This window comes from Heterodontus francisci, chromosome 10 (genome assembly GCF_036365525.1).
Source record: "Heterodontus francisci isolate sHetFra1 chromosome 10, sHetFra1.hap1, whole genome shotgun sequence".
NCBI lineage: Eukaryota > Metazoa > Chordata > Chondrichthyes > Heterodontiformes > Heterodontidae > Heterodontus > Heterodontus francisci.
The window spans coordinates 33,761,651-33,784,814 of NC_090380.1; the positions used below are offsets into that span (position 1 = coordinate 33,761,651).

At 44.0% G+C, this 23,164-nt stretch overlaps 1 protein-coding gene across 1 annotated transcript in view; it reads right to left on the reverse strand.

Moving 5' to 3' along the window:
• Window positions 1-23,164, reverse strand: part of LOC137374163 (gamma-taxilin-like) — an 87,749-nt gene that overhangs the window by 9,253 nt on the left and 55,332 nt on the right. The window contains exons 5-9 of the mRNA XM_068039948.1: window positions 20,991-21,207; window positions 20,079-20,198; window positions 18,646-18,720; window positions 11,284-11,376; window positions 7,064-7,159 (exon numbers count right to left, since the gene is read on the reverse strand). Of these exons, the coding sequence (XP_067896049.1) occupies window positions 7,064-7,159; window positions 11,284-11,376; window positions 18,646-18,720; window positions 20,079-20,198; window positions 20,991-21,207 (601 nt within the window). The remainder of the gene's footprint in view (window positions 1-7,063; window positions 7,160-11,283; window positions 11,377-18,645; window positions 18,721-20,078; window positions 20,199-20,990; window positions 21,208-23,164) is intronic.

Genomic DNA, 23,164 nt, shown 5'->3' on the forward strand with positions numbered 1-23,164 from the left:
GGAACATAGGAGCAGGAGTATGCCATTCAGCCCGTCAAGACTGCTCCGTCATTCAATTAGATCATGGCTGATCATCTACCTCTGCCACTTTCCCCATATCCCTTGATATCATTAGTATCCAGACAGCTAATGATTTGTCTTCAACATGCTCAACGATTGAGCTTCCACAGACTTCTGGGGCAGAGAATTCCAAAGATTTACCACCCTCTGAGTGAAGAAATTCCTCCTCATAATGGCCAACCCTTATTCTGAGACTATGTCCCCTGGTTCTAGATTCACCAGCCAGCAGAAACATCCTATCTACATCCAACCTTTCATACACTAAGAATTTTGTAAGTTTCAATGAGATCACCTCTCATTCTTCAAAAATCTAGAGAATACAGGTCTAGTTTCCTCAATTTCTCCTCATAAGATAATCATGGCATCCCTGGAATTAGTCTGGTGAACCTCCGTTGCATTCCCTCTTTGGCAAGTATGTCCTTTGTTAGATGAGGTGACCAAAACTGTGCACAAGACTCCAGGTGCGGTCTCACCAAGGCTCTACACAATTGCAGCAAGACTTCTTTCCTCCTACGCTCAAGTCTCCTTGCGATAAAGGCTAACATACCATTTGCCTTCCGAACTGCTTGCTGCATCTGCATGCTAGCTTTTAGTGACTCATGAACAAGGACAGTCAGGTCCCTTTGGACATCAACATTTCCCAACCTCTCACCATTTAAGAAATACTGTCTTTCTGTTTTTGTTCTACCGAAGTGGATAACTTCACACTTATTCACATTATATTCCATCTGCCAAGTTCTTGCCCATTCACTTAGCCTGTCCAAGTCCTCTTGAAGCCTCTTTGCATCCTTGTTGTGAAACTTACATTCCCACCTAGATTTGTCATCAGCAAATTTAGAATTATTACATTTGGTCCCCACATCCAAATCATTTATAGATTGTAAACAGCTGTGGCCCAGCACTGATCCTTACAGTACACCACTAGTAACAGCATGCCATTCTGAGAATGATCCATTTATTCCTACTGTCTGTTAACCAATCCTCAGTCCATAGCAGTATATTACCCCCAATCCCACGGGCTCTAATTTTGTTTAGTAACCTCCTGTGTGGTAAAGGCCTGCTACCCGACCCGAACCCGACAATTTGTGAAAGGGAAATAATGTTTGATAAACCTGTTGGAGTTTTTTTGAGGATGTTACTTGTTGCATAGATAAAGGAGAACTGATTGTGGTCTATTTGGATTTTTAGAAGGCTTTTGAAAAGGTCCTACACAGTAAAGGCCTGCTCGGGTCTGCAAAAAAAAAAAACCTGACCCGAACCCAACAGAACCACATCCGACCCGGCCCGAGTCCTTCCATTTTTTTCCCACGCCCAACCCGACCATCAGTTAACTTACCTTCCGTTTTTCACTTTGTTGCTGATCTGCACAAGCTTAAAATAACTGTAACAAAACCACCTTTCCTGACACATTGTCGGGTTCGGGTCAGGTCGGGTTGCACTTCCGGGTCCGGGATTCGGGTTTGGTTTGGGTTGGGTACGCTCCATCACAGGAAAGTGGCTCCAATGTTAAGTTAATTTTTGGACGAGAAAGGTGGTTATAATAGATTAACATTTTCCCTACTCCTTCTTTGGCCTCCTTGTCTCGGGAGACAATGGGTAAGCGCCTGGAGGTGGTCAGTGGTTTGTGGAGCAGCGCCTGGAGTGGCTATAAAGGCCAATACTAGAGTGACAGACTCTTCCACAGGTGCTGCAGAAAAAATTGGTTGTCGGGGCTGTTACACAGTTGGCTCTCCCCTTGCGTTTGTCTTTTTTCCTGCCAACTGCTCAGTCTTTTTGACTCGCCACACTTTAGCCCCGCCTTTATGGCTGCCCGACAGCTCGTGATCACTGGCAACTGACTCCCACGACTTGTGATCAATGTTACAGGACTTCATGTCGCGTTTGCAGACATCTTTAAAGCGGAGACACGGATGGCTGGTAGGTCTGATACCAGTGGTGAGCTCGCTGTACAATGTGTCCTTGGGGATCCTGCCATCTTCCATGCGGCTCACATGGCCAAGCCATCTCAAGCACTGCTGGCTCAGTAGGGTGTATATGCTGGGGATGTTGGCCACCTCGAGGACTTCTGCGTTGGACATACGGTCCTGCCACCTGATGCCAAAGATTCTCCGCAGGTAGCAAAGATGGAATGTATTGAGACGTCTCTCTTGGCTGACATATGTTGTCCAGGCTTCGCTGCCGTAGAGCAAGATACTGAGGACACAGGCTTGATACACTCGGACTTTTGTGTTCCGTGTCAGTGCGCCATTTTCCCACACTGTCTTGGCCAGTCTGGACATAGCAGTGGAAGCCTTTCCCATGCGCTTGTTGATTTCTACATCGAGAGACAGGTTACTGGTGATAGTTGAGCCTAGGTAGGTGAACTCTTGAACCACTTCCAGAGCGTGGTCGCCGATATTGATGGATGGAGCATTTCTGACGTTCTGTCCCATGATGTTCGTTTCCTTCAGGCTGATGGTTAGGCCAAATTCGTTGCAAGCAGCCGCAAACCTGTCGATGAGACTCTGCAGACACTCTTCAGTGTGAGATGTCAATGCAGCATCGTCAGCAAAGAGGAGTTCCCTGATGAGGACTTTCTGTACTTTGGTCTTCGCTCTTAGGCGGGCAAGGTTGAACAACCTGCCAACTGATCTTGTGTGGAGGAAAATTCCTTCTTCTGAAGACTTGAACGCATGAGAGAGCAGCAGGGAGAAGAAAATCCCTAACAGTGTAGGTGCGAGAACACAGCCCTGTTTCACGCCACTCAGGATAGGAAAGGGCTATGCTGAATTGTGCCTTTCATATTGTCATGGAATGAGGTGATGCTTAGTAGCTTTGGTGGGCATCCAATCTTTTCTAGTAGTCTAAAGAGACCACGTCTGCTGACGAGGTCAAAGGCTTTGGTGAGATCAATGAAAGCAACATAGAGGGGCATCTGTTGTTCGCAGCATTTCTCCTGTAGCTGACGAAGGGAGAACAGCATGTCAATGGTCGATCGCTCTGCTCAAAAGCCACACTGTGCCTCCGGGTAGACACGCTCGGCCAGCTTCTGGAGCCTGTTTAAAGCGACTCGAGCGAAGACTTTCCCCACTATGCTGAGTAGGGAGATTCCACGGTAGTTGTTGCAGTCACCGCGGTCACCCTTGTTTTTATAGAGGGTGATGATATTGGCATCGCGCATGTCCTGTGGTACTGCTCCCTCATCCCAGCACAGGCAAAGCAGTTCGTAGACTGCTGACAGTATGGCAGGCTTAGCACTCTTGATTATATCAGGGGTAATGCCATCCTTCCCAGGGGCTTTTCCGCTGGCTAGAGAATCAATGGCATCACTGAGTTCCAATTTTGTTGGCTCTTCGTCCAGCTCATCCATGACTGGCAGAGACTGGGCTGCATTGAGGACGGTCTCAGACTGGATTCCCTACTACTATCAAACTAACAGGTCTGTAGTTCCCCATTTTCTCTCTCCCCTCCTTTCTTAAAAAGTGGGGTTACATTTGCTACTTTCCAGTCTGCAGGAACCTTTCCAGAATCTATAGAATTTTGAAAGATAACCACCAAGGCATCCATTATTTCTATAGCCGCTGCCTTCAATACTCTGGGATGTATCTCATCTGGGCCAAGGGATTTATTAACCTTCAATCCAGTTAATGTTTTGAGTACTACCTCTTTATTCATACTAATTTCTTTCAGTTCCTCATTTTCACAATTCCCTTGGTTCCCTAGTATTTCTGGGAGATTTTCTGCATCTTCCTCCATGAAGACAGACACAAAGTAATTGTTTAGTTTCTCTGCCATTCCCCTATTCTCTATTATAAATTCTCCTGTCTCTGCCTGCAATGGACCCACATTTGTCCTTGCTAATCTTTTCCTTTTCACTTACCTAAAGAAGCTTTTACAGTCCACCTTTATGTTTCTCACTAGCTTGCATTCATATTCTCTTTTCCCTTGCTTAATCAGTTTCTTGGTCACACTTTGCTGAATTCTAAATTGCTCAAAATCCTCGGGCTTACCACTTTTTCTGGCAACCTTAGAAACCACTTCCTTTGATCTAATGCAATCTTTAACTTCTTTTGTTAGCCACGGTTGATTCATCTTTTCTGATGGGTTTTTGTGTTTTAGAGGAATGTATATTTGTTGTAGACCATGCAATACTTCTTTAAATACTAGCCATTCTCCGTCTGTCAAATCTTTGTGTATTTTCACAATCCACCATAGCCAACCTGCCCCCATACCTTCATAGTTCCCTTTGTTCAGATTTAAGACCCTAGTTTCAGAATGAACTATATCACTTTCAAACTTCATGTAAAATGTTGTCACATTACGGTCATTATTTCCCAAAGGCTCCTTTACAGTAAGGCAATTAATTAGCCCTTTCTCATTGCAGAATACTTAATCTAAAATACTCTGATCCCTAGTTGGTTCTTCAACGTAGTGCTCCAGAAACCCATCTCGTGCACACTCCAGAAATTAAAGCTCCACGGTTTTCTTGCTGATTAGTTTACCCAGTCTATATGAAAATTGAAGCTGCCCATTATTACTGTATTACCCATGTTACATGCACCTCTAATGTCCTGATTTATACCATGCCCAACATTACCACTACTGTTTGGTGACCTATAAACAACTCCCACCAATGTTTGCGGCCTCATGCTGTTTCTTAGCTCCACCCAAATTGATTCTACATTTTGATCCTTCTATCTAAGAACCTCTTTCAGTAAAGTACTGATCTCATCCCTTATTGAGAGCGCTACCCCACCTCCTTTTCCTTTTTGCCTGACCTTCCTAAATGACGAATATCCTTGAATATTCAGCTCCCAGTCTTGGTCACCCTGTAACCACGTCTCTGTAATGGCATTTAAATCATACCCATTTACCTCTCAAATAACAGCAAAATACTGCAGATGCTGGAACTCTGAAATGAGAACAGAAAGTGCTGGAAATAATCAGCAGGTCTGACAGCCAGACCTGCTAAGTATTTGACACTTTCTGTTCCCATTTACGTCTATTTGTGCCTTCAAATCATCTACCTCGTTTCGAATGCTGCGTACATTCAGGTAGAGTGCCTTTAACTTTGTCTTTTTAACATATTCTGCATTCTGATCCTATTTGATGCTTGCCTTCGCTTCTTCTGTCTTCTAATTTCACGTACTACTTTTCTACATCCTGTTACCAGTTTTGCTTCCCTCCATTCTGAGCTCCCTCTCAGGTTCCTATCCCCCCGCCAATCTAGTTTAAACCCTCCCCAACACCAGAAAATCTCCCAATAAGGATGTCAGTCCTGGTCCTGCTAAGGTGCAACTCATCCATCGTATACAGGTCCCACCTACCCCAGAACAGGTCCCAATGCCTCAGAAATCTGATGCCCTTCCTCCTACGCCAGTTCTCCAGCCATGTGTTCAATCACTCATCATTAAATTTCCACATTGTACTTGTTACAATGTTTACTGGTGTTACAGCTGGAGAATGTACCTCTTCATTCCATCCAACTTCCTACTGCTTTGTAACTGAAGCTGCTTTTACTTGAAGAAATGAAACAGCTGCTCCACACTATCAAATAATAATAACACAGAAACAAGAGGCCACTGCAGTTAAAAATATTTATCCCATACTTGTAATGCAACAGACAGCTAAATGGGCCTTTCACTGGCATAGATTTAGATAATAACCATAAATTTAACTGCAAAAATCAGAAATTATGCAAGAGACAGTAATTATGCTACTGAAGAATACTTACCAAGGGGCCCTTTATGTTGGCCAAAGAGTGAAAAATATGGACAACCCTCCTGAACAGCACTCTATTTTATGCATATGTAGTGTAGGAATTGTAGAGTTCAAATGAATGGGAGATTTCAGTTTGTTTCTACTGTGCCTACCCACTTTTATTTCATGCTTGTGCTTGTGGCTGTTCAGTTTTCAGTCCATTAACACCCTATCTGTACCAATGGTTTGTCTTTCAGCACACCATTAACATATTGTTTGCCTTTGCTCCATGACCTTCTGGTCAGCTATTCTGTGACCTTGTCCAATCAATACCTTCTCTTTTGTTATCTCTTGCCCCACCCCCACTTTACTTGCTTAAAATCTTTTACATTTCTTACATCTGCCAGTTCTGAAGAAGGGTCACTGACCTGAAACGTTAACTCTGTTTCTCTCTCCACAGATGCTGCCAGACCTGCTGAGTTTTTCCAGCACTTTGTTTTTATTTCAGATTTCCAGCATCCGCAGTATTTTGCTTTTATTATTATGGGAGGGTTACTGGCATGGAAAGAGCAGAATTCATGGCCTATGGGTTCCCACATGCCCGATCATGGGCTAAGAACCAAATGCAACATTCTACCCAAAGTTCCAAAATACTTACCACCCCCAATATGGAGCACAGAGTGTTCTTTCAATATAATGCTGCTGCAGGGAAAGAGGGATATGCATTCAAGCTTTCATTCTCATTGATAAATTTCAGCATGCAACAGTCCTTCAATGTAAAGCAAAAGAAGTTCTTCTGGATTTTCTACTTCAGTTTAAAGGCCTGCTACCCGACCCGACGACATGTGTCCGGGTCCGGCATTCGGGCTCGGGTTGGGTTTCCTTTGCAGACCGTTACTTCAGTTGTCAACAGCAGCCTGCCTGCAGATATATTATAAACCCAAAAATATACCCTTTACGAGAGAGTGAAAAAAGCAACATTTTTCAAGGGGAAGATCAGGAACTCATTGGAATCCTTTAAGTAACGCATCTCCTAACCTTTGCCTCCACCCCCAACCTCAACTGCACCAGTTTATCACTTCAGGAATATTTTGAATTTCAACGTTTCTCATACTTTTTGACTGCATTCTAAATAAATTAGAAAGCTATAGAAGATCAGTTTAGCAGATCTGCTATGAAACAGATGCTTAGCAATCTCATGGTTATGAGCCTGGAATTAGCATTTTTTGTGTAAAGCAGCACCTGTACAGTTCAGATGCAACACATCGTCCATGTTAAAGAGAATGAAGAACTATTCAACAGTTAACAAAGAGATGGCACACACCTCCTCGGCCATCTGTAAGAGTGCTTTGTTATTGTTCTCCCATTTGGTGCGCCATACTGTAGTTTCTTTTTCCAGTTTCTTGATTTTCTTTGTCATCTGCAGAAGGAAGAAACACAAGAACCCATTCAGCGTGACATCACAAAGGAACATATTTGACTTTCCCCAACAGACCGTCCTTAAATAAATCACAATTATGGGTTATGCTTTCTCCCCAAATCAATCTATTCTCTTGCTCCTAAAGCAACATAATACACACTCTCCTTGTAACAAGGTGAATCAACTGAAGAGATCCCCGACCAAGCTACATGATCTAATGTCACCAATTACTGCACATACAAACTCAAATTCCTAATGATCTAATACCACCAAATATTGCATATACAGACTCAAATTCCTAAGAGTTCTGCTCACCAACTTCTGACAGACACATTTTAAACTGGGATTGGGGTTGAAGTTGTGAAAGGATCTATTAAGTTTCCTTGACACTAGTATTGCAGGATGCCCCAGTTCTATTTTAAGTTGAAAAAAAGGTAGCTCGACAATGATACAGTGCACAATCGCAAGAAATGTCATCTCACTATTAATGCCAAACAGAAATAGGATTATATTACATACTTGGTATAATTGCAGCATGAAATTTTACACTGTATGCATACCAAGTATATATTAGAAAGAAACCAATGTGAAGTCTGAGATTCGCTACGTTTTTGCCAACTAGGCAAATGACACATGTGGAAACCCATTACTTCCTTTAAGTCTCCAAACCAACCAATTAAGAAATCTAAAAGCAAAATACTATGGATGATGGAAATCTGCAATATATCAGAAAATGCTGGCAATACTCATCAAATCTGGAAGCATCTTCGGAGTGAGAAACAGAGTTGAAGTTTCAGGTCTGTGACCTTTCATCAGAACTCATTGACCTGAAATGTTAACTCTGTTTCTCTTTCCACAGATGCTGCCAGACCTGAATATTGCCAGCATTTTCTGTTTTTATTACTAAGAAATCTACATGGAATTTCCGAAGAAGGGTCACTGACCCGAAACGTTAACTCTGCTTCTCTTTCCACAGATGCTGCCAGACCTGCTGAGTGATTCCAGCATTTCTTGTTTTTGTTTCAGATTTCCAGCATCCGCAGTATTTTGCTTTTATTATATGGAATTTACATTTGCCTGACGTGTGGCAAACACACTGTACTCATAGGGACACATGCCATATCCTGTTGATTAAGCCATGGCAATGTTATAGTGTGCATAGGAGTAATGCTGGAGTTTAACTAGCTAAACTGTGTCAACTACCACTACAGCACTACAGCTAAGTAAGCTTATCACTGGTTAACCACTCAGGACTATTCCATCACTGACTTTCATGGATGACTAGAGCCGAGTGAAAAGAATTCCAGGTCCAGCAACAGATCTAACCCTCCAGCCCCCATTAACAGAGAGGAAGTACTAGAGGGTCTGACATCCTTGAAAGTGGATAAATCACCAGGGCTGGATGAATTGCATCCCAGGTTGTTAAAGGAAGCCAGGGAGGAAATAGCAGATGCGCTGAGGATCATCTTAAAATCCTCACTAGATACGGGAGAGGTACCAAGAGGTCTGCGAACGTTGTACCATTGTTTAAAAAGGGTGCATGGGATAGGCCAAATAATATAGGCCCATCAGTCTGACCTCGGTGGTGGGTAAATTGTTAGAATCTATTCTGAGGGACAGGATAAACTGCCACTTAGAAAGGCACGGATTAATCAGGGATAGTCAGCATGGATTTGTTAAGGGAAGGTCATGTCTTACTAACTTGATTGAATCTTTTGAGGAAGTAACAAGGAGGATTGATGAGGGAAGCGCAGTGGATGTGGTCTACATAGACTTTAGTAAGGCAGTTGACAAGGTCCCACATGGCAAACTGGTCAGTAAAATGAAAGCCCATGGGATACAGGGGAATGTGGCAGGTTGGATCCAGAATTGGCTCAGTGACAGGAAACAAAGTGTCGTAGTCGACGGATGTTTTTGTGAATGGAAAGCTGTTTCCAGTGGTGTTCCACAGGGCTCAGTGTTGGGTCCCTTGCTATTTGTGATATACGTTCATAATTTGGACTTAAATGTGGGAGGCATGATTGGAAAATTTGCTGATGACACAAAAATTGTCCGTGTAATTGATAAAGAGGATAGCTGTAGATTCCAGAAAGATATCAATGGTTTGGTTGAGTGGGCGGAAAAGCGGCAAATGGAATTCAATCCAGAAAAGCGTGAGGTAATGCATTTAGGGAGGGTAAATAAAGTGAGGGAATACACAATTAACGGGAGGATATTGAGAGGGGTAGAAGAAGTGAGACACCTTGAAGTGCATGTTCACAAGTCCCTCAAGGTGGCAGGATACGTAGATAGAGAGGTGAAGAAAGCATATGGAGTGTTTTCCTTTTTTGGCCGAGGTATAGAATTCAAAAGCAGGGATGTAGTGCTGGAACTGTATAAAATGCTGACTAGGCCACAGCTGGAGTACTGCGTCCAGTTCTGGTCACCACGTTACAGAAAGGACATAATTGCTCTAGAGAGAGTACTGAGCAGATTTACAAGAATGTTGCCAGGGCTTGAAAGTTGCAGCTATGAGGAAAGATTGGATAGGCTAGGGTTGTTTTCCTTACAACAGAGGAGGCTGAGGGGCGACTTAATAGAGGTGTACAAAATTATGAGGGGCCTAGATAGCATAGACAGGAAGGACCTGTTTCCACTAGCAGAGAGGTCAATTACCAGGAGGCACAGATTTAAGGTGATTGTTGGAAGGATTAGAGGGGACATGAGGAAAAACTTTTTCACCCAGAGGGCGGTGAGTGCCTGGAATTCACTGCCAGGAATGGTAGTGGAGGCAGAAACTCTCAATTCTTTTAAAAAGGTACCTGGCCATACACCTGAAATGCTGTAACCTGCAAGGCTATGGACCAGGTGCTGGAAGAGTGGGATTAGACTGGGCGGCTAGTTTTGATTCCGGCCAGCACGGACACGATGGTTTTGTGCCGTAATTTTTCTATGGTTCCATGGCAAGCTTAGACAATCATCAACACTGGCTTGGGGAACTGCAGACCTGCTCGGCTACGGAGGGCTGACTTGCTTCCAAACTTCTGTCAGATGTGCAATTTTGGAACTATCTCAACCCCAAAAGGACCACACTTTACCTCCTGCATTAGCCAGCTGACAAATGTGAGTTGTACCAGGAACAGTAATGTAACGGTTACGTTACTGGACTAGTAATCCGGAGGCCTGGACTAATAATCCGGAGAACATGAGTTCAAATCCCACCATAACAAACTGAGAATTTAAATGTAGTTTAAAAAGAATGTCGTAAAAACCCAACTGGTCCACTAATGTCCTTTCGGGAAGGAAAACTGCCATTCTTACACAGTCCAGCCTATACGCGACTCCAGTCCCACACCAACATGGTTGACTCTTAACTGTCGTCTGACGTGGCCGAGCAAGTCACTACATTGTATCCCAGGTACAAGAAAAAGGCCCACCACCAGCTTCTCAGGGCAACTAGATATGGGCACTAAATGCTGGCCTTGTCAGCAGCACTCATCCTCAGAATGAAAAGAAAATGCCCTTATATATAGTGAGTGCACCGCCATTTATTCTCTTGGTGGCAGCATGGACACGTGCCATACAGCAACAAACATTGGTGTCACCAGTTGGGGATGGTGAAGGTCACATCACATCAGCACCATTTGTTTGTAGAACCCAATTCTGCTAGGCACTGAACACTGGACAGATTAGCATGGATCTCTACATTCTACTGCCCCAATCTGGATGGTAGACATCAATGCGGCTTAAAATAAAGGGTAACTTGTGGTATGCCAGCCACCTTGATGTATCTGATAATCAAGGTCCAAGATCTTTCTCATTGTGGGCCATGCAAGTCCATAGCATGGAGATTGGGGATTGATATAGAAAATACAAATTCATGTTGCTGTTAATGTGCATATATCTCAAGTTGCTGATACTGATTAGTTTTTGTGTATTGATTTAGGATTTATCCATCAATGAGACAAGATCTCTTTCCAAACCCCCCAAGCACACACATTTCAAAAAAAGACAAACCAGCAAATAAGGCATCACCAGAATAATCCACCAATTCCATACTATGTTAATAATTCAACGATGTGGTGAAATTATTATTACAGAGTTGAATTAGGCAGAGAGAGATACATTGGTAACTTTGTCCTTACCTTTTCCATCTCCTGCCTGAACGTTGTAAAAACTTCATTGCTCTTTGCCAGTGTGCTTTGGAATTCTTCAAACTTATCCATATACAGGGAAAGCTTTAAAACAAGAAACACCACACATGCAATGAATGATTGAACAAATGGTCAGTGGGTAACCATAATGCAACAACCAAAATTAAGTCATGTTAATTTGCTCAGTTTGTTCTCTTTAAAGAAAGGTAAGCAGGCGTCATGCAGTGTGTTAGTTTGTTTCTTCCCATTCTGATCCCTGAAGTTTTAATCTGTTGTCTTTCCTCCTCTGTGCTGTTCACTTGAATTTTTTTTAAACTCACCTCACCTATTTTGTTCTGCACCCATTATATTTGCTCCTGTGTGTAGATTTTCATTTGACTCTATGGGTGGAATCTTATGAGAGCCACGGCATTCCCGACAGCGGGACCGGAAGTTCCGCTCACGCCGCAAACCCCACTTCCCACACGATTTTGTATTTAATTTAGCCATGCAGCAACAAGCACGGGGAACACGTGGGATCATGTGGTGGGGCAGCCTTTCATTGGTGGAACCTGCTGTCACTGCCCCAAGCACCATGATCGCCACAGATATAAAACATTCTGTGCTTGCAGCCTCAAGCAGCAGCAGCCTTTCATGTAAGTATCTTCAGACTAACTTAAACTGAAGCTTTCACCTAAATCTAAATGCTTTTGCCTCCCTTATTTTGTGAAACTCACCACCTACTTTACATCATTTATTTTCCCGACAGCCAAAGTGAATGACAGGGCAGTCAGCGTCCCACTCCATGGTTCAGTGAAGCCTCCCTGCAGGTTCTCCTCCAGACCGTCAGGGAAAAGCTGGAGATCCTCTTCCCTGCAGATGGAGTCAGAAGACCCTCCCACCTCACCAAGGCAGCCTGAGTGGAGGTAGCGGAGGAGGTCTCAAACCGTGGGGTAACTCTTAGAACATGGGTGCAGTGCCGCATACGAATCAATGACTTGCTCAGATCAGCAAGGGTAAGTGGTCCTGGCAAAGCAGCTCCATTGTTTTCTTCCATGGCTCTGTGTCTTTAAGGCAGAGGGGATACAAGGAATGCAGTGAAATGCATGAGCATTTGATGAAGATTGGCATTGTTTATGTGATTGGATGTGTTGTGCGAAAGCCAATGCAGAAAGAGTGATGTTGATGCATGTATGCAATGGTTGTGAGGCACCTTTTGCCATGTCATTAAATCTGCACTGTCTGTTGCAGGATAAACGAAGCCACAATCAGCATGAGTGTGCTAAGACAGGAGGAGGAGTCCCTGACATCAGGCTGCTGACCACGGCTGAGGAAGAGGCGTCTGAGATCGCGAGAGGGGCAGGGCGAGCAGAGATGGTGAGGCAGGAGCCACAAGGCGTAAGGATGAAGTGTCATTGCTGCTCTTGCAGCCATATGTGGAAACTGCAGGAAATTGTGTGAACTCATGTGAAGCACATGCTTAAAGCAACTCCGTTTGTGTCTCCACTGCAGGTGCCCGGACTTGAGTCGCAGAACCCTGTGTAGCCCGAGAATCCTGCTCTGGGGAGCAGGAAGAAGCCAATGTCCCAGAGGGTGCAACGTCACCTGCCTCTCCTTCCACATCTGCCAGTGCAGATACATCCACACGGTCCACGGGGGTTTAAGATTAGAATCTGGGCCACAATCTGGTGGTCACGATACAGACATGTCCCAGCAGTTGAGGGAGCATGTGCCAGCCGGGTTCCCTGACAATCAGAGGACTGCTGGGGACCAGGCCCCTGCTCAGCCCCACACTCATGATGATCCTCTGTTTGTTGCTAAGAGAAGTCTGCTGGATGTGAAGCAAAACCATGTGGAAAATATGTCACACGCCTGAGGTCATACGTGGCTTTGCATGTGCCATGGAGGAGTCCATGCAAGCCATGACATCTGCCATGTTAGAGCGTATGGCTTCCTCAGTAAAGAGTCTGGCGAGCTCCGTGGTGAGGCTGGTTGACCACTCCAGCCATATGTGATCTGACCTGCACTCCATCACTGTTGCTGTGGGCTCCATGCAGCAGAGTCTAAGTGAGAGGGGGACAAGGAACCTGGACCTGCCTCCAGGTGCCCCTTCCCCTCAGGGAGACAGGCAGGTGCCATCGTGCACATAGATCGAGGAGGAGCACATGCCAGCTGCCCCAGGGCCTTCCTTTCAGGACACCCCCAGGGTAAGCGGTGTCTTGTCCTTCCCCCGACATTGACCCCCTTACCTCCAGCAGGCGAGCACACAGGGGATACTCGAGCACCATTGCTGCACAACCCCAGTAGGATGGAGCCATCAAGGCCCCGTTCCTCCAGAGGACACCCGCCACGGTCATCCACAGCAACGGGGAAGCGCACTGAGCAGACTGCCTCCACCTCAGCTGCTAATGTCAAGTTAGCATCTGGACATAGTGGGAGGAAAAGAAAATTGAAACAGTTTTGAGCACGAAGGTGGCACAGGTGATGTAGAAATGTTAACGAATGCAAAGATGCATTAAAACATTTTTAATTCTTGCAAAATTTGATCCACTCTCGGTAATGTTTTGCTTGGTTGCAGATGGATACAAATAAGTTTTTTTGGAGGCCTATGGCAAATCATCTCAGGAAATGTCCAGTATCCATATCTCATTGGAATTTTAGCCTTCACTTTTCAATGATGACTGTTTTCCTGTTGATGATTATTATTAACTTTTTCCAATACTGTCATGCCTTACTTTTGTTTTCTACAGTCATAACTTAATGCTGCTTGCAGTGGTGTGTAGTTACATTCATCATAGCCCAGAGATGATTTCAAACGCCAATCACATGAAAGTGCAGCAATGCTTAAGATTGGAGAGATAAGATCTCATGCAAAAGGGAATTTCTGTAGGGAATTGTTATGTTTCTCCCCCCAACGTCCCTTGATGATGTGGCTTATTGTTGTCTGAAACATGCATAAATGAGGTTGTCCCTTATGTCCCTTGCATGTCTCTCCATGATCCTATCAATGACGGCATCGTTGTCATCCACCTCACTCTCTTCATAGTCTCATCTGAGGAGGACTGGTGTTCCTCCGCCTGCAGAAGATTGCCACGTCTAATTGCAAATTTGTGCAAGGCACAGCAGACAACAATTATTCGTGACACCTTCTGTGGTGTGTACTGAAGAGCCCCTCCAGACCGGGTCAAGGCAGGGGAATCGCATTTTCAGCATGGTGTGCTGGTGGATACGTGAATGACACTGTACCTCTCTTCAGCAGCACTTTGGGAATGATGTTCTGGTGTCATCAACCATGTACATAGGGGGTAACCCTGGTTACCCAGGATCCATCCGTCCACTTCGGCTGGGTCCTGGAAAACCGCTGGCAGCTGGGAGTTCCTAAAAATGTAGGAGTCATGACAACTCCCTGGAAAGCGTGCGCAAACATGTTTGATTCTTATTCTGTGGTCACAAACCAGTTGCACGTTTAAATCGCCTTTGCAATTAACAAAGACAGCAGACTGGTCCCAGGGAGCTCTAATGGCCACGAGTACAGTCGATCACCCCTTGCACACCAGGGAAGCCAGCGATGGCGCCGAAGGCCACAGACCTTGCTGCCTGGTACAGGTAAGATGATGAAATCATTGGCATGTTGAAAAATGGCAATGGTCACCTCTTTGATGTACCTGTGGGTCGCAGACTGAGATGCCACATATGTCACCCCTGGATCAAAGAAATTGAGTGCAATAGTAACCTTGAGGGTAAGTGGCATGGGGTTCCCAACGAAAACAAGCTGCTGCTGGTAATGTTGCAGGATCGTACACACTTCTGTCGCCATTGCAAGTCACATCCTCCTGCTTCACTGGCATTGCCTCTCTGACCTCTGAAGGTAATGTGTCCTTGCCCTGAGGATGCAATGACACGCCAGCACCTGTCTTCGATAATGCCTTTCCTGGATTCTCAGCAGCCTCACCTTCTTGTGCTGCCTCCTGCTCCTGTTAAGACCTCATCTGTTGATCGCCAAGATCCTCCTCAGTCTCTCCCTCTGCAATTGTTCGCGTGTTAAAGGACAAATTGCGTGTATGAGACTCATGTCTTTGCAGCTTTTCAATTGTTGAGCTGAGAAGACTGTTGTAAACCCGTCGTCTTCCTTCCATTTAGCAGAACCAGGAAAGTTATGAGCAGATCGCTGTTATGTGCCTTACACCTGCATGTAGTAGGAGATCCCACCCACCATCATTTGCCTCCTCCCAATCGACTTGCATTCCTTGATTCGACACGTGATTTGCATTCATCTTCCAGAAAATGTTGTGTCTGTGATACCAGGCAAGTTTGCCCAGCTTCCAACCTCCACATTTCACCGTCCAGCCTGCACCCATCACCCTTGACCCACCCAACTTAACCTTCACCCTTTCCACATTACCATAGAAACTTCCCCCATTATTGTGGACCGGCTCATCATCAATTTATTCACGCCATCCCTCCCACCTGTCCCTACTCCCATCACTGTCCAACTGCCGACTCTTACCCTTGAACCTCCAAGAATCTACCTTGATATAGTTACAGATTCCCAATTCCCTCCCTATGATGACCTTGAATACCCAAACCCAAGTCTCGACCTTCCCCCTTACCATATACAATTGCCCCCTGTAACTGTGACCGTACCTTGTGTCAGCTAGTACCCTGATATGGACACACAGGACCCCCGACGTAGACAGTGATCCTCTCTCCTTTTAGGCCTCTCATGACAATCAATTTTCTGACAGGAACATATCAACTCACCACCCCTTGCAACTTCACACAGCCAGCCTCATTGTCAAAATCAGCCACTACACACCCTGGACTCTGCTCTCCTTCCTCCTCCACACACCTAACTACAAACCCTGGACTCTGCCCTCCTCCTTCCACTGCTCCTCCATGCAACTGAGACCCGACCCTGCTCTCCCAGACTACTGCAGGGATCGGTGCTGGGCCCTCTGTTGTTTGTCATACATATTAATGACTTGGATGTGAATGTAAGGGGCATGATTAGTAAGTTTGCAGATGACACCAAAATTGGTGGTATAGTGGACAGTGAAGAAGGTTGTCTAAGGTTACAACAGGATATAGATCAATTGGGAAAGTGGGCAAGGGATTAGCAAATGGAATTTAACGCAGACAAGTGCGAAGTGATGCATTTTGGGAAGTTAAACCAGGGTAGGACATATACAGTGAATGGCAGTGCCCTGGAGAGTGTTGTTGAGCAGAGAGACCTTGGGGTGCAAGTACATAGTTCCCTGAAAGTGGCAACACAGGTAGACAGGGTGGTGAAGAAGGCGTATGGCATGCTTGCCTTCATCGGCCGAGGCACTGAGTACAAGAGTTGGGACGTCAAGTTACAGTTGTACATAACGTTGGTTAGGCCGCATTTGGAGTACTGTGTGCAGTTCTGGTCGCCACACTACAGGAAAGATGTGATTAAGCTAGAGAGGGTGCAGAAAAGATTCACAAGGATGTTGCCTGGTTTGGAAGGCTTGAGTTAGAGATTGGATGGGCTGGGTCTGTTTTCCCTGGAGCGAAGGAGGCTTGAGAGGGGACATGATAGAGGTATATAAAATTATGAGAGGCATAGATAGGGTAGATAGCCCAGAGTCTGCTTCCCATGGTAGGGGTGACTAAAAACTAGAGGGCATAGATTTAAGGTGAGAGGGAGGAGGTTTAAAGGGGATCAAATGGGTAAATTTTTCCACACAGAATAGTGGGTATCTGGAATGAGCTGCCTGAGGAGGTGGTGGAGGCAGGAACAGTAGCAACATTTAAGAGGCATCTGGACAGGTACTTGAATGAGCAAGGCATAGAGGGATATGGAATTAATGCAGGCAGGTGGGATTAGTATAGATAGGCATTATGGTTGGCATGGACGCGGTGGGACGAAGGGCCTGCTTCTATGCTGTACGACTCTATGACTTTACCCTGCCTTGCTCCTCCACGTAGCCCCCGCCCATGTCATTGTCTCCATCTCTGGAGATGATTCATACTTGCTGGTGCCGAGCCTGGAGGTAAACATCCATTCCAATGGTGGTGTGGAGGTAAAAATCCATTGCAATGCTGGCCTGGAGGCAAACATTCATTCCAATGGCGGTCTTAGCTTAGCGGCTGAGTGAAAGAGAGAAGAGCTGAGACTCAACTGCACAAATCCAACTGCTGCACACCATTGAAATATTTGTGAACCGGGTGGCACAGGAATAGCACTCGCCGTTCATCTAATCTGGCAGTTCGGGCTAAATCCTAACTATGCGTTGGGTAATGAGTATTCATGGCATAGAAAATTAATGCAAAGCTGCAATCTCCACCGCACTGGGGGAAGTCCGGAACACCGCAAACACGCCGCCGACTTAATTCCTCTAAAATATCCTGCCAACGGGAATCCGAAAGAACACAATCCTCCTAATTATATCACCCCTACGCCACCAAATTCCCCCATGGCGGACTGCATAAAATTTCCCCTATGGCGGGCGGACTGCATAAAATTTCCCCTACATCTCCTTCCTTCTGAATTAATTGAAGACAGCGTTGTAGGTTGGGGGTGTGGCTAAATAAACAAAGTAAATAAATAAACACCGTGGCTACAAGAGCAGGTCAGAGGCTGGGAATTCTGCGACGTGTAACTCCCCAGTGTCTGTCTGCAAGGCACAAGTCAGGAGTGTGATGGAATACTCTCCATTTGCCTGGATGAGTGCAGCTCCAACACTCAAGCTCAACGCCATCCAGGACAAAGCAGCCCACTTGACTGGCACCCCATCCACAACCTTAAACATTCAATCTCTTCACCACCAACGCACAGTGGTAGCAGTGTGTACCATCTACAAGATGCATTGCAGCAACTCGCCAAGCCTCCTTCGACAGCACGTTCCTGACCCGTGACCTCTATCATCTAGAAGGACAAGGGAAGCAGAGGCATGGGAACACCACCACCTGCAAGTTGCCCTCCAAGCCACACACCACCCTGACTTGGAAATATATCGCCATTCCTTCATAGTCACTGGGTCAAAATCATGGAACTCCCTTCCTAACAATACTGTGGGTAAACCTACATCCCAAGGACGGCAGCGGTTTAAGAAGGCAGCTCACCACCAACTTCTCAAGGGCAATTAGGGATGGGCAATAAATCCTGGCTGAGCCAGCGACGCCCAGATCCCATGAACGAATAAAGAAAAAACATCCAATGATTACTAATTACAGCACCAGGTTTCAGATAAAAGACTGTGAGCAGAATGACTGAATGACACAAATTATCCTACAGAACATGACCAACGCGAGTTCATCAAAGCATTAGCTGGTATGTAGAACCATAGTGCTGGGGGGTACAGGGACGGAGAGCAGCTAAGATTGTGACTACAGTTTGCTGGAACATACCTGTTGTTTCAGCTGTGCTTCCTGCTGCTTCATGAGTTCACATTTGTGCCTTAATTCAGTAGCTTCTTTTAGCAGCTAGCAAAACAGAACAAATAGGTCAATTCTCAAAATGTGATACATCACCTTCATATTTAGGATGGTGGAACTCCTTTCATCTCCGACAATGGCAACGTTTCTGGACAAAAGGGGGAAAAAATCTCATAGTTCTTTAGGAACCATGTAAACTACTGGCTAAACTTATATGCTGGGAGCAGAGGTACCTCACACTGCTCATGCAATACACCAGGCTGTGCTGTCCATCCGCACTCACAGCCCATTCAGCCTTGTGGTACTTCTGGAACCCAAAAGAAAGAATTCAATGCCTCCAGAAAAACAAAAAACAAAAATCAGAAATGTGTTAACAAAAGGACCAGTTTAGGCAGGCATACCTGACTCACTCTTTTAGCAAATAGTTTCAAAGTAACTAAAACTAAGTCTTCAAATTTATTGGGAGTTTTAAATGCAAGGAGGAAAATATTTCAGGATTACCAGTCCAAGCCTTAAACTCAATCATGTGTGCTATTCTGTAAGCCAAGTAAACATGACGTCCAGTGTTTATCATGACTTGGACTAGTTTTGCTCAATTTCTTCAGAGATAAAGTTAATTTCTCCATTTAAAAATTCAGTTTCTTCTCTTTTAGCCTCTGCCATGCACGCTTGCCTAAAATGAGGCAGGCCACCGCCAATATACTACGTAACCAGTGACTGAGTAATGCAAGAGTTTCCTGGGATAACTCCTCTGGTTGATTTCCACTCATTACCAATCTCAATTTTGCTGAGACATTAACAGTAAGAACCAGTACAGCAGCACATTACCACACAAACACACTGCACCAATAAGACGTCTTTTCATTTTAAGACTGTACACTCTACTTGCACTGGTGCTGCATATGGAAGGGCATCAAACATGAGCAGATTTATTTTATTTTACTAAAATAGACTTTTAGATTTATATACATTATGAACATATGCTAAATACTGTAAAATCCAGGATATCAACCTTGGAGTCTCAAAAGTAAAATAGGGAAAAAATGTTTTCAGATCTGTATGTGAATGACAAAGAGTTGAAAGGTACCCAAAAAAGGCAGCCAGATAATAATCAATGCAGGATTGAAAACATTAGCCTGGGGTGGAGGGGTGATAAAAAAAGATGAGGATAAACTTCACAGCTTCCTTGGAAACAGTTTAAAACGGAGGCAATTCAAACTTGTTCAGATATCAAGTTAATTCTAGTCAGTCTTCTAAATAAACTTGTCCCACCTTTCAGACTAGTGTTATTTTGTCGCATATATACACATGCACTACACTTAGAAAAAAATGCATTGTATTACAGAAATGTATAACATGCAGCATTAGTGGAAGCATGGAAAATATAATGAATAGCTTTTACTCACAAACTCCCTCTCTCTGTGATGTTCCTCATCCACCTCTTTCATAATCTCTGTAGTTCGCTGAAGTTTGGCATCTACCAACTGCTGTTGTAGCTCCTTGTGCTTGAACACCTTGTCAATGTGCTATGTGGGAGTGGAGAGGGAAGGACAAGGCAGCATAAACTACCAAGACTTTACAAACCCACCAATGACACAGTTAAAAAGTAGCAGCATTGGTAACAAAAGTAATCACTAGCATTGATCCATTTCAAGACTCCCCTTGATCACTGGGAAAGTGTTATTTCAATTTATCAGAGGCTGACAATGGTGGAAGCCATGAAACCAAAGTGCTAAGAGACAAAGCAAAAAACCCAGCTAAAATGGATTTTCTGCCTGTGATTCCGAGTGTATCGGACATTAGAAGCTGCAGCAAGTTCTATAGCTGTTGCACTTAGATATTGAAAATGCCACATACACACAAACAAACAGTCTCACTTAACATCCAGATCTCTTTAGGTTAAAGCTAGTCTGGAACCACATCTGCAATTTTAATCAACTGTATTAAAGACATTTAAATACTTTCACTTGGCATGGTGCATAACATCATGTTTACTAGTGGTGACTGGTACAGATTCAACTACTCCCTGTAATAACCAGTCTATCAGAATACACAAACACACACACTGCAAATGGCTGCCTCTAGATGGTATGTAAAAGATGATGAGCAATTACATTGGATATCAGCTTGCCTTGCATTCTGTTACAGTACAATGATTATTAGAGAACAGCCAATCTGGGCTATTTGCTACCATTAGAAAGTAAGGAAAAGAAATGTACAAATATAAAAAACTCATACAATAAAACTTCTGTAGGTATTTTAGCATCTGCAATTCTCTATTACAAGCAAAACAAGCCCCCAAAACAATACTAAGTCACCTCTTCTCGCAGCTCATACTGTTCTATTAGTTTCTTCAGTTGCTCGGCAAGTTCAATGTTTTCCTGTCGCAGCTTTGTGTTGTGTAGGTTATGCTGATCCATCTGGGCTTGAATTTCGTTGAGGGTCATTTGAAAATGTGCTGTCACTTCCTTGCGGCGCTCTTCTTCCTCCCGAGCTCGCTGCATGTTTTCCTCCTGCATAATTTTAAAACGCATTCATAATCCAATTGAATTCTAGCCAAAGGCAAAGAAAATGGCAACAGTAAAAACTGGTTCAGGGCATTTGTCCTCTTAGCTATAATCAAGGCACAGAAGCCTCCAAATAGCTCATCACTAAGCAGTTTTTATTGGGCAGGCTTTTGGCAGCGAGGGCAACAGGGCATTTGGGGTCTGAGTGAATAGGGCAAGCAACTGTATATCTCCTTAACCAATCAGATTGAAGGACTGTGAAATTAACAGCACAAGGACTGAGAAGGAAGTGTAAATTAGAATAGGCGAATTTAATGTTAAATCAGGTATAGAAAGAGAAACAAAGAAAGGGAAAACAAGATTGGCTTAAGAGACAGAGAAAGACACACAGAAGGAAAAGTAAAAATATTAACAGTTTTACATTTTTAAAATCTCCAATAATTAAATCCCGAAGGAGTGGTACTCCACACTTTAATTCAGTGCCTGAGGGGTTGTTTGGCAGTAATTAATACTTAATGTCATTAAAAGGGTACTTATGCTTTACAAGACTAAACTTTCCATGCTAACTTTAGTTAGTATCTAGCCTGCAAATACAGCAACAGTACATCATGCAATGCATTCGAATAGTGAGTCAGACAGCGAGATGCAATTTTTGCAAATTTTTGGATATTCACGTTTCACTGCATACTTGCCTTGTCTGAAGCCCCTGTGCCATTTACACATAAATAACAGCAAGTGCCATTAGCCTCCCCGCTACTTTGACAGCAAATTCTAGCCCAATATCTCTGCCTCCTCACAAGCTATGATTTCAGGCCCTGAGATATATGGTGCAGCAGGTCCCGAGAGCCAAAGGTGGTTAAGAAAGGAAAAAAAGGAGTAGGCCACAAGCCTCGCCAGGCTCATATTATGAGTACCACTGAAATGTAGAAAATTGACATAAGCTGTGTCTGAAGTCATAAAGAAACTCCAAACATTTGACTGGATCTTACTTTTGGGTGAATTGTGTTCAATAAAAGGGTGGTGTGAATTCTGGGAAATGGAAGATTTCTCATTTAGTTTTCAGCACAGAGTATTTAAAAGCTGTTATCTATTTGAATATTTTATTTTCCTTGAGTTTTACTGAAAGGGAGGGTGCCTGGTCAATGTTACTGTTGAGTGGCATGGTCATTTCAATTGCCGTTTAAAAATTAATTGGACTTATTTTAAAGAACGCAATTGGTTTGAAAACGGTATTTTTATAAATTATTTACAGAGAACATATGTGGAAGGACCACAATCCATACAGTGTAGATCAAGGTTGAAAGAATTGGTTGAAAGCCAGTAAACAATAACAAAAGGTTAACTGTTGCAGGAAGTTCAGCAGTTCAAGGGCAATGCGAGGAAGTACTTCTTTACACAAAGGGTAGTAACTACCTGAAAGTCTCTCCCCACAAAAAGTTGTTGCGGTTAGGTTAATTGAGAACTTCAAAACGGATTTTGATAGTTTTTTTTGTTAGGCAAGGGTATTAAGGGATATAGAACCAAGGAGGGTAAATCGAGTCAAGATGCACATCAGCCATGATCTAACTGAATGAAAGCTAAATGGCCTACACCAGTCTCGAAGCTCCATCTGCCATAGTTCTGTCCACTCTCAATCTATGCCCCTTTGTAACTTCCGGGTCCTGTCTACACAATTTACTGTGTTTCCTAACTTAGTGTAATCTGCAAACGTGGATCAATAATTCTATATTCCTTCATCTAAATGATTGATAAATATAATGAAAAGTTGCACAGATGCCTGGGAATCACTTGTCACATCCCCACAGAATGTTCCCTTTATTCCCACTGCCTGTTTCCAACCTTGCAATCAATTACTGACACATGTCACAAGGTCACCTCCAATTTCACATGCTTTCATTTTTACTAATCTCTTGTGTAGAAAGTTATCAAATGCCTTCTGGAAGGCCATATAGAACAGGCTTGTCCAACATATTGACCATGGACCA